The 12,844-nt window shown below is 38.5% G+C and overlaps 1 protein-coding gene across 1 annotated transcript in view; it reads left to right on the top strand.

Moving 5' to 3' along the window:
• The window catches only part of IFIH1 (interferon induced with helicase C domain 1), a 55,430-nt gene that overhangs the window by 8,961 nt on the left and 33,625 nt on the right, over positions 1-12,844 (top strand). The window contains exon 3 of the mRNA XM_046018163.1: positions 3,760-3,906. Coding sequence (XP_045874119.1) covers positions 3,760-3,906 — 147 coding nt within the window. The remainder of the gene's footprint in view (positions 1-3,759; positions 3,907-12,844) is intronic.

Here is a 12,844-nt window from a genome sequence, read left to right as displayed (position 1 = left end):
TAAAAGTAACATTCTAGAGCCCTTTCACATATATTTCTAAATCTACTACAAACTGCCATTTTATTTTTCTTTTCAAGGTATGTATCTTATGTTTTCAAAAATCTCATATGTAAAACAAATTGAAAGTTAATTGGTAATAAAATGATTTAAATACTTTACAATCACTTTAAGCTTACGCCACTTCTCCTCTTCATCCAGTCATCCGTCATTCACTCAATGGGCAACATGTGATGAGTGCCACACATACTGTTGCAAATACTGCAGATACGGGCTTAAAGGAGACACACAAAGTCCCTATGGCCACATAGGCCCTTTCTAATGGAATAAGACAACCAGTAAACACATTTCTGAATTGCTTGTGCAAAGTAAAAAGTTACTAAATTATTAAAATAATTCAATAATTATTTTATTATTATTATTTTTTTATTCTCTGTTATCTATGAAATAGGTTAATTTTGCCCAGTAGTTAGAAATACACACACACACACACACCTGTGTATATATCTATATCTATATCTATATATATATATGCATATACACAGAGACAGACACACACACACTCTTAATGAATTCGTTCCCTTTCAGGACCTCATGGAACTATATCCATCCATGACAGACATTTAAGAGCTTACATTTCAAAGAAAAAATGGTTGCAGTCTAGATTTTTTTTGTTTTTCCCTGGGAAATTTTGGTCTCAGTGTAACAAGGGACCTTAGAAAGGTGGCCTTTCAGGTCACAAGACCTCGTCATCTATGTCCCTCAAATTCGACGGTACCTACCCATTTTACAGTTATGGAAAGTGGCATACTTGTTTAGGATGGAGTCTAGAAGATCTGCTCCAAAGTGTCTTCTAGAGTCTCCTGACATAGACAGCATGTCTGTCCAAATTTCTTTCTATAATATACATGTTTTAAAGATTTTTATTCATTTATTTGAGAGAGAAAGAAAGAGCAAGTCAGGGGAGGGACAAGCAGACTCCAGGGTGAACACAGATCCCAGGACCTGAGTGGAAACCAAGAGGAGCTCAACCCACTGAGCCACCCAGGTGCCCCTCTTTCTTTCTTTCTTTCTTTTTTTTTTTTTAAAGATTTTATTTATTTATTTGACAGACAGAAATCACAAGTAGGCAGAGAAGCAGGCAGAGAGAGAGGAGGAAGCAGGCTCCCTGCTGAACAGAGAGCCTGATGTGGGGCTCGATCCCAGGACCCTGAGATCATGACCTGAGCCGAAGGCCGAGGCTCAACCTACTGAGCCATCCAGATGCCCCCAGGTGCCCCCTTTCTAAAATATTTTTCAGTTGCTCTTCACAAGATGCTTTTTAGAAGTTTTGTTTGCTTATTTGTTTTAGTAGCTCCATGCCCAGCATAGAGTCCATTGCAGGGCTCCAAATCAGCACCCTGAGATCAAGACCTGTGCCAAACTTGAGAGTCAGACCCTTAGCCGACTGAGCCATGAAGGAGACTCTAGAAGTTTAATGTAATTTTAAGAATTATAATACTTTGAACAAGAGCAATGTAGGTAGAGGAAAGATAGTAAATCCCAGGTAATACCTACATTATAATGCACCTCATCACATACGTCTAGTTCTCTCATGCTTTCCTCTTCACTTTCTTTATGTATGCCATAAATTATGTTATTATTAGGTCTTTATGTGTCTGCTTCTGAATGGCTTAGGAACTAGTTTATCCACATTTTCCCAGCCCACGCATATACCCTATCTGGCCAAGGACAAGCACTTTATAAAAGGGGGAAAGGCCTTGTGGAAAGAAACAAGGGGAAATCAATTATCCACCCCCCATCTCTGGTCCCTTAGCAGAGGCCTCTCATGGTTGGGACTTCTCCCTCCTTCTACCAAAGGGAGTGAAGGTGGGCATTGACCCAGATATGAGGGCTTCTGTGACGGCAGGGAGCAGAGTGGAAAGGGGTCTCAGAGCTTCCTCTGAGGATTGGAAGGAAAGCTCGAATCCCTGGCTGAGGTGGCTTCCCTGTACTTCCCACCACCCCTACCTGCAGGCAGGTGGCTCCTGACCTACTCATTCCAAAAAGGAGGGCTTATTTTTTCATTTCCTCAGAAAATCCAATCCAAGGGATTGGGATTTAAATTTTGTTTCTGAACTGTGCCTCTTTTTATGGGAATCTAAGCATTTCTTCTGGTCTGGTAATTCTTCATGACCAGAATAAAGTTCACTGTGATTATTCTCATGCTTAGGAGTTACGATGGACAATGTTGTGTTTCCCCTAAATTCATATGTTGAAGCCCTAATCCCTAATGTGACTATTTCTGAGGGATAGGGCCTCCAGCGAGGTAATTAAGGTGAAATGAGGACAGAATCTGATAAGACTGTAGCTTATAAGAAGAGAAAGAGATCTCTGTCTCTCTCTTCACCATGTGAGGACACAGTGAGAAGGTGGCCTTCTGCACCCTAGGAGAGAGCTCTTACCAGACACCAATCCTGCCGACACCTTGATCTGGAACTTCCGATCTCCAGCACTCTGAGAAAACAAAATTCTCTTGCTGGACTTATTCCATCTCTACTATTTTGTTGTGGCCTGAACTGACAGATACAGAAGCCTGGGCTCCAGATCCTGGTGCTTATTGAATCCTGGCTCTTTCACTTCCCTGCATGTGTAGCTTGGAGCAGGTATTTGCCATCTCTGTGCCTCAGTTTACTCCTCTGTGAAGTGGGGAAAATAGTATTACCTATTACCTAGGGCTATTTGGAGGATTAAATGATTCAACATTTCCATAGCACTTAAATGATAAGTACAAAATAAATGGACAATTTGGATTTCAAACCCCAAACATACCTAATGTGTACCTGCAAACACTGTCAGGTCGTCGTGCCGAACAACAGAAGTCCAAAGTCACAACAATTTTCTTCAGGAAATTCTCCATACACAGGACATACTTTCCCTTTATCCTTTAAGAGGGGTTCATTCACACTGATACTTTACGAAACTTTATTTATGGAATCAGTCTTCTCTGATAGATTATAGCTTCAGGAGGCCAGGAACCTTGTTTTTCTTTGTAACTCACATAGCCCCTTAAGAAAACATTGAGTACATGTTAGTAGAAGGAAGGAAGGCTGATGGGAGAAATGGAGGGAAAGGGAAGGGAAGGATACAGAATATTTTATTGAATCCCTAAAAAATCTCCAGATATTCAAAATACATGAATTTAGGCTGACATTAAAGCATATGTACATCTCATGTAGAACGCACAGCAAGGGAACAAAATGGCAAGAGCGCAAGCTAAAGAAAAACCACTGCCAAATTTGCATTTTCATAATTCTGCCTTAAATATAACTTTGTGTCACTAAATTAGTGTCTTACTTCCTACCAGTAATGGTCAGATAGGAAATCATCAGACTGTTTTAGTGATTACCGTGGTACTTCTCATGATGTCTTTTTAGATAAAATTTAATCATTACAAAAGAATTACTCACTGTGTCCATATTAAAAATAGAAATACCATATCATAACAAAAAATATGTTCCTAGCATTTCAAAATGTCAAAGTACAAAAGTATATTCAGGCAAATTTCTACTGGGAACCTCCACTTGGTTTTCAAAATGACAATAGCTTTTTATATTGCATTAAACGATTTACATTCTGTTGAGAATTTCAAAGTATTTCAATATACTCAGGTAAACGTCTATTAGGGACTCCTGTTTCATTTTCAGAATAGCAATTGCCATGAAGCAGACTCTGCACGAGCTTGCACTGACTCCTGTTTACCTTCTGATGCTTCATTCACAGAGACTGAGAATTTATCACAAGAAAGTGGCCCTGACATTCAAGAGGCAGCTCTTTTAGCCACAGGTCAGCCAAGTCCGGAGAGAGCGGGCTGGGACGAGGAGAATGATTCACTGGAATCGTCTTTGGTGGATTCTTCTGTTGTCTCAGGTATCTGGAACCTGCACATCGTTTCCGTATTTTGCTAATTACCACTTCCCAAAGAATCAGTTGGTGTGTTGATGATGTCGGGCTCTGTGAAACAGGGAGAAAATTTGGGCCTTGGGGTTTTGTGAGCATTCTTACTAAAATCCTATTTCTAGAAACTTTTAAATGAAAAGAATTCTTTGTGGCTAAAAATGTTTCGAAACTAGTGCAATATTAATATGTTATGAATAGGAACACATTCGGTTCTAATTTTACTGTAGGAGAAGCTATCCATGGTCTTTGTGATGTGACAAGTATTATAATCATACCCTATATTTCATAGTTTTCAAAGTACCTTCAAATATATGAATTAGTTTGATTCATCCCAACTCCGAGAATTAAAAAGGCCATTCATTATCTTTTCTTTATTTTATAGATTGGGATGTCTCAGAGAGGTTCAGCTGGGTTGTAGAGACCAAACACAAGGCTGTAGAAAGGAAGATGACAGGTGCTAAACGGGGGTTGGCTTGATTTGCAGTAACTAATTGGTGAGAGAACTCTTTACCACCATGACCACCTTTTTTGATATGAAATACTCCGGAACGATCAAACTAATTTAATTACATTCCCCTCCCTAATTTGCTCACGATAGAAAAATCCTCTCTTCCTCTCTTCCCACCAAAGGGCCACATTCTATTTTCACAAGAAATAGTCATTTAAAAGAAAAAATTTTTAAATATCTGTACTGTGTGGTAAATGTTTAAGAAGTAACTCTCCGGGGAAAAGAAGAGAAGTCCTGAGCTGTAGTATTTGCCAATCTTCACGAAGCAAATGCTCACCCTGAAGCTGATGTCAAACCTCCAGCCTCACGTCCCCAGGTTGGAAAGAGAGAGGCACCAGCTCACCATTCTGTTAGCATTTCCGCTATGCAGATACAGTGGGCATCAACAGCTTCAATGCCATAAAGAACAGGGAAATCCAGAAACACGATCAGGAAGTGATGAGTTTAAGTATTCATTACCTTTGCATTCATATATAATTTATTTAACTGTAAATCTATATAATTTAATTTTTAAAATGGCTGTGCTTAACAACCTGCTCACAAATTCCTAAAAATTTAATGATCGGCTTTGGTGAGCCGATATAAGCTGACTCCATCACACCTCTACAAAGTTTACTACTTTCTTCCCTCTCTCTCTCTCTCTCTCTCTCTCTCTTTAAAGTAATCTCTGCCTCCAGTGTGGGGCTTGAACTCATAACCCTGAGATCAAGAGTTGCATGCTCCACTGACTGAGCCAGCCAGATGTTTCCAAAGTTTCCTATTTTCTATTCAGAAAAGTAGTGTAGCTGCATTGTAGGAAATTTGGAAACCGTGAAAACATACAAAGAAAAAGTCACCCATCCTCCCACGGTGTGGATATATTACTTTTAACATTTGGGTATCTATCCTTCTGATCTTTTTACATAAGTGGATGTTTATACATAATAGCATTTCTCCTGTGTTTGTTAGATATTCTTCTATAGCATGGTTTTTAATGGCTTGATAATAGTTACATCCATTGGATGCTTTATAATTAATAAGTCAATTGTTAAATAAGATGTTAAAAATTTTCTATATTGTGAATAACTCCTTTCATATCTATGTTTCAATGTAATTCTTGAAAACCTATTACATAATTGGAACTTCTGGATCAAATGATGTTTACCATCTTAAGACATTTGGGACTTAATGTCAAATTTCACTCCAGGAACTTGTACCAATTTAGGTGTCCTTTAATAGTATAAGAGAGTGCCTGTTGCCTTGAAATCTCTTCCGCAAAAAGTTATTTCTACAAAATACCATTATTTTCAAACCTTGCCAATTTGGTATTTTGCTACTTGAATTTGAATTTTTTTATTCCTAGTGGAAAACCTTTTTGTAAGTTTATTCTTTTTGTTGTTACTAATTGCCTCTCTGCTTTCCTATTAGGGTGTTTATCTTCTTTTTGCTGATTTGTGTGATCACAAATCTATCTAAATGTATAGGATAGCAATCCTTTGTCATAAATAGTACCAATATGTTTTACAGTTTGCCTGCTATTCAAGCTTGTGCCTCGTTTACTTTTTTTTTTTTTTTTTAATGCAGTGCTTCTACTGCTTTGCTGGGTAAATGAATCATCGGGAGGAGTGGGTCTTACTGAAATGCACTCTGATTCCATAGGTCCTCTGTGGAGCCTGAGATTCTGCCTTTCTCACACGCTCCCTGGTGACACTGTATCGCTGGTCCGGGACCACACGTTAGTGAGGCTTAATATATAGAATAGCAAAAACCTGAATTCCAGAGGATTTTTTTTCCACTTGAGCAGCTGCACTCTCCTTCAGAAATCATGATCTTATAGGAATGCCAAAATCACTCTCTGAATGTGGATTTATCACATTTTAGTAAACTTCCTTGATAGGATACCTGAGATCCCTATGGGTTACTGGCTGTTTTCTAAATCCACGCTAGAAAGAATCGAAGACAGGACTGTGGCTGGCAAATGATCCTGTATCTTGAATGAGGGTTTTTCATCAAAGGTTGCCAGCAACGCATCTTGTCAGCCTGTAGCTTATGTATCTACCGAGGATTCTTGAGTCTCAAAGTGAACAAAATTAAAGGCAAAACTTTAAAAATGTTCTGTTTTCTTACTAGTTAGTGTAAAACTTCGAGTTGCATATTGTGAAAAGAAAATCTGGATCTTAATAATAGCCTTAGAGAACGGAAATGTTTTGTTTTGTTTTCTTGCTGTGTTCCCTCTCTCCCTCTCATTTGCTCTCTGTTCCTTTCCATTCTTTCATGGAACAAATATTTATTTAACTCCTGCATGCCAGACATGTACTGTTCAGTGTTCAGTTCTGCCAATACAGCGGGGGAACATAACAGAGGTGACTTCTTGCTCCCCTGGAGCTCTCAACTGATGGGCCTGTCAGTCAAACAGTATTCACTGTATAGTCACAGTAAGTGCTGGTAACAGTCATACAGTAAATGCAAGTACAGCTACTAAAATGTGTACTAGTCTGAGAACATGCAGAAGTATATAATATACTGTCCAGTGATAGGAGGACCCCGCCCAATTCACAGACTTGAATGACCTTCTGGTCTATAGGATCCTCACGATGTCTGGACTTCCCCATGGACTTGAGAGCCATATAGTCCAATCCATACTGGCCCTTTTCAGCACAATAACAAAGGGTAACTTACTTAGGAAAATGTAGTTCCTTTGCCTTAGGTCTTAGACACCACAGTTCATAGATGCTATGGATCATTGCAAGTGTTGGTCTATTTTCTTATTGTTCTCCAGAACTAAGAATTACAGGTATAAATAACTTGTAAATTACCATTAGCCCAAGAAAGTTACTGGTGTCCTTTTGATTAAAGGTTTTATTGAAAAATTTACTGTAGAAGGATTTTGCCTCTACGGGCATCCTTTCATAGAATTAGCAGTCAAAATAAAGGGGGAAATATCCCATAGTCTGTAACACGCATTTGCATAATTTTTGTTTTGTATATCTTACTGGTATTGATAATATATAATCTTTATTTTTAATTTTAATATATAGGGTTAAGATTTCACATACAGCTTAAATATAGCCAATGCTACCAAAGTAGCATTGAAAGAAACTTATTTCTTAAGCTGCACACATTCTATAAATATGAATTTTCATATGCAGAAAGAAAAAAATGTGACTCGAATTATTTCTAATTTTAAATTGACTCCTCTAATTTTTATTTCTGAACCAGTTTCTAAAATATTTTTTTCAGTGCATAATAGTCTTGGTGCATACAAATGGTAATTATTTATAGTTTCAGTCAAAAATTCCTTATGTATTATTTTTCTGCCCTTTTGACTCCTTAGCACACCTGGTGGGTAAGATATACTACCACTAGTAACAGTAGCCTGCCCTGAAACCAGTTTTAATACCATTTCTCCTTCACCCTTGGGGTGATATATCAGGATTCCCTAGTAGGCGGCTCTGGAGAGTGCTTTTGTCATGCCTCCACACTGGGGACTGGCATGTGCTTCCTTCCTCCTTCCAAATACTTCCCATTAAAAAGTGGTTAATAATGAAGATACACCAATTTTTAAAACTTGCCTTCTTCTAAATTAACACAATAATTTCTAAAGGATGTTTGAATAGTTCTCAGACTGCTAGTAGAATTTTGATGCTGGGTGTTATAGTTCTGCTTCCTAAAGTCACTGGTCATCTCTTATAACAAGAAAATATTGGAGATCTGTGCTGTTTCTCTAGACCACACCACCCTAGAAAACATCAGAGGGACACAAAAGTCACATTCATTTTCTTCTGCTGAAAATATTTTAATTTTAGCAAATACAAGGTATCTGGATCATTTTAATTCTCTAGGCTTACAGTAGAATTGATTGCACAATCATTTTATATTTAATAATCTGCTATTCTTGCTTTCTCAAAAACAAGTAGTTATTTTACATCGACTTTTACATTACACCATTTTAGGAATTAATGCCCTGTAATAAAATAAAAGCAAAGCAAATGAGATTCAAAACAAGATAAATTTTTTATTTGCAATGAACTTACTTTGATGCAGAGTTTCACATAAAATCTCCCAGACTTCTTTTATCGTTCTACGTTAGATCTTCCGGTTATGAAACGAGACGGTGCAAGTACCCGAGATTGGCCAGCAGAGGGCGCTTTTACATTATAAAGAGAATGGAATTCACTGTTCCAGGGTGGAAGATTATAATGTAACTGTAGAGTGTGCCATGTGTGAATATACAGTGCGCATGACTGTGAATGCATGTGTATATTTTGATTTATATATTCGTTCACGTGAAGATTTTAAAATTCCACCCCAGCTAATGAGCTTACCAACCTGCTTGTTTTCAGACTTTAATACCTTCTTTTTCATATTCCCCCATATGTTCCACTCCTTAGGTTTATCCGGTGACATTATGCTTTGGAATATATTGTGGATATATTTTGCATAGATCATGTTCTGTAGGAGGGGTTTAAAAATTGACCTTTATAAAACAGCCTCCTTCTCCCTGGCCCAATCTGTTATAGCACTTTTTTTGTTGTTGTTTTGTTTTGCCTTTTTATAGACCAAAGTCCAATCTTAGATTTGGTCTATACTAATTTCTGTAAAAATGCCACAAAATTTATCCTTGCACTTGAGGACCAGAATAATGTTTTATAGCACCAGCCTCTAGAAATTTAGAGATTTTTAGAATCTCTAGAAAAAAAATACCATATAGCACTTGAGACCTTAGTGGAAAAGATAATTGATATAACAGCATATAAGACTGTGTCAGAATTAACCACACTATTACAGGATTGGTTTCACTACAGGTAGCTATCCTTTATTTCCGTATTTTCCTAAATTTAGTTACTTCAATTATTGGGAACTAGAAATACTACTGAGGCAATCCAAAAGGAAAATATTAATTTGAGCTGAAAAAAGAGAAAGAGAGAGAGACGGCGAGAGAGAGATAAACTGCTGTCCCTGCTGATGTCAGTGTTGGCTAACGGTTAATATAGGTTTGTATTTTATTTGAAATTTCCCCAGAGCCATCTAGGTTAGTTATATGACTCCCAATTGCTTACTAGTTCTGTGAGCGTTATTGTTCATCTCTCAGGATGGAGGACATAGGTATTTTGATGGGACGCATCTCCCCAGTGTGCAGTTAAGACGTGCTGGATTTATTTTCATGACGTCCTTTTACGGCTACAAACGTCAAGCATTTTTCTTTTTCTTTCTTTCTTTCTTCTTTTTTAAAGCACCATTTTAACAAAGGCGACAATTTTAACTTTAATTTGATGCTTAGGACTTACCTTCTCTGTTCTGGCGAATTCTGGTGAATTCTGGTGAATGAGGACTAGAAGCCAGAGAGTGAGTTGGTTGGGTCTTATTATTGAGAGAACCAAGTACCAGCATGTTGTCCTCACCCTCAAGGAGTTTGTAACCCAGTTCCAGAACACAAGTTCCAGGCCTCCAGAGGAAAACAGTTATCTATCCAGAGTGAAGGAGAACGTGTTAAAGGATTAAGGAGGGAAGACTTGGGAAGGAAGACATAAAGACAGCCTCCCTAAGGAGGAATTGGATACATCCGTCCTGTGTTGGATCTGTGCACAGAGGTGGTAGGCAGCATTTCAGACCACATGGGCACTATGAGCAAGGATGTAGGTGTAGGAAGATTCAAAATACGTTTAGGTTGGGGGGTGTCATTGAGGGGGGCTCTGCATGTGTGGGAGCAGGGCTTTTAAGGAAAGTCTCTGTACTTCTGTTCAATTTTACTGTGAACCTGAAACTGCTCTGAAAAATAAAGTCTATCAAGATGGACCCAACGGTAATAAACACATCAAAATCCAACTGTAGTAAACACAGCAAAATTATACAAAAGTGCAGGGAACATTTTGATCAGAGGGGAGCATTGATGGGGGAGGGTAGTAGGAGAGACTTCCCAGATCAATGAGAGTTAATGGGCTTCTCTATGGCTTTTACAAATGATTTCCCTAAAGGGGAAAAAATACTCTTAACAATTCTGAAATACTAGCACAGTGTGCGCTGGTCATTTCAGACAATGGTCCTAGGAGAGTCCTTCATGGGAGGACTGCGTGCCCTGGGCAGCTGGAGCTGGCTGCCACTAGCTTGCCAGAGCCAGACGCACCCATCTCTTCCCAGCGCCATTCTCCGACGTCACACTGGTAGCTTGCAATCAGCCCTGGCAGCAATATTTACACCGTGGACATTAGCAGACACTTTGAAATCATGGTTTGTTTTGTTTTGTTTTGTTTTGTTTTGTTTTACCTCAAGGAGCCACCCGTTGAGTATTTACCAGAACACCCTTAAATGTGTCTCTCCGCATACTCTCCTCAGACTTTCTTAAGCCTCCTTAACTTGAATAGCTCTTCCAGAGGGGGTGCTTACCAGCCAAAGAAGTTTCCAATTCATCTTCTATCTTGCCGTCCCTAAACCTTGTCACTGCCAAGAATCACTTCCCAGTGATCATTGGGCTTTTCCCTCATACCTGATTCACTCTGGGACTTTTGGCCCCCTTGTATTACAATAACCATCTTTACAGAGGGAGATCCAAGTCCAAAGGCTAAAGGGTATACATGATACAATTTAAGCCAACACTATTACTTACACACAATTCAAATTTAATTCTGACTGAAACATTTCAGCGGTATAAATTCTATAAACAGGAGCAAGGAGCTCCATGGATAGCCATGTGGGCCTGTGGCTCTAGGAGAGTTTTTTCTCTTTGGGGAACTCATTTCCTAGAAGCTTGGATCCAGGAGAGAATATGCAAGGTGGGTGGAGGTGGCTTCTCTCCATTCTGCGGGAACACATGTTCCCTGGCACGGAGAGCAGAATCTGACAGACCAAAATGTGAGCGTGTGTGTGTGTGCGCGCGCACACGCACAAATCCATATACATAGAGCTGAAAATAAAAGTCATCTATTTCCTCTCAAAAAAGATTAAGGATAAGTTATTTCAAAAGAAAAGGAGTGTTTGAGTGTTAGGATACTTTGCATTTTAGAAAAAAAAAAAAAGGACAAGAGGTCTTAGCAATGTGTCTGATCCAATTATAGGAGCCCACTAAAAAGCACAGAAAGATTCAAAGGAACCCACAGTCCAGAATAACTTTATTGGTGGTCTTGAAGAGCTTGGCTAGTATATCTCAATGAGACATTAGAGGAGGAGGGGAAAGGAAACAGGGTGATAAAGATGTGTCTTAGTCCCAAATGTACGCATCACAAAAAGCCTGTTTTTTCCATATGGACAATACCCAACTGTTGTTCATTTTTATGTTATCAATAAGAGCTATTGAAAAAGACAGGACCCTAAAAAAGAAAGGAAGGAAGAGAGGAAGGGTATTATTAGTAGTATGAAAGCAGGCACACTTAGGAAGCCCGTGCAATCTCTGTGGGAGTGCCCATAAGTGCACGTGTGTTCGGATCTTCAGCATTCTGGGCTGCGGGGATTATGAAGCCAGGCCAAGGGGAATAGCTAAATAGGTGAAACTAAAATGCATCCCAAGGTCAGAACAAGAATAAACATGAAAGGACGGTGACGGGTGAAATTAGACTATTTACAGACCTTGTAAGCACTGCCTTTTAGGTGCATGAGATCTGCAGGTGCCCTTCTTCTTTCTCAGTGTGCATGGAGGCCCCAGCCCTTTGCACTGCTTCCTGCTGGAATGCAAAACCACTTTTCAGCAAAGAGAATGTATGACAGCCCGAGGCAAAGGGTGAAAAAGGAGAAATATTCTGTAGAGCGAAAAATACATCAAGGTGGAAAAAAGGGGTACAGTACCTGGCAGGAATAGAAAAAAGTAAGAACCAATTTGTATCTTACCTAACGAAGCTTAGCCCTTAAGTTGAATAAACAATGTACTTACCAACTAATTGTTATAATAGCGTTTTCCAGCAGAGGGCATACTTTACATTGCAATAGATCTAAAAAGGCCTTCAACCAAGAGGTTTTTTTCATTTGAATTTTTTTTAACTTCAATATTTTTGGTCTCTAAATGGTTTAAAAATATTTTAAAGTATTTAAAGTCTAGAAGATGTTAAATGTGAAATTTCTCAGATTCCAGTTAATATCTCTGCCTTATTAGTAAAATATTCAAGTTGTGATTGCAAAATGAGGCATTTTTTTCCGTGGCTTATGGACTGGTCTTAGACACTATTATTGTACACAGAGCTGTTCTTTTTTGTGCTGTTTACAAAATTATTACAGAAAATCCTATCTTTTAATTGGAGGAGTATCATTTTCTTCCATTCCAAGAGAGTTTGATATAAATAACTGCTTTTTTTTTTTAACAGTTAGAAATTACCAGCATTTTCTAATCTGTTTTGTATCCAGCTTTGATATTTTCCCTAGAGGAAATGACACCTATATAAAAGTTAACTAAACTTATTATATAATATAACTCCAATATTCAAAGCCTGCTTAAGT

The sequence above is a fragment of the Meles meles genome, chromosome 9 (genome assembly GCF_922984935.1).
Source record: "Meles meles chromosome 9, mMelMel3.1 paternal haplotype, whole genome shotgun sequence".
Classification (NCBI taxonomy): Eukaryota; Metazoa; Chordata; class Mammalia; order Carnivora; family Mustelidae; genus Meles; species Meles meles.
This window is presented reverse-complemented; position numbering and strand designations above follow the sequence as displayed.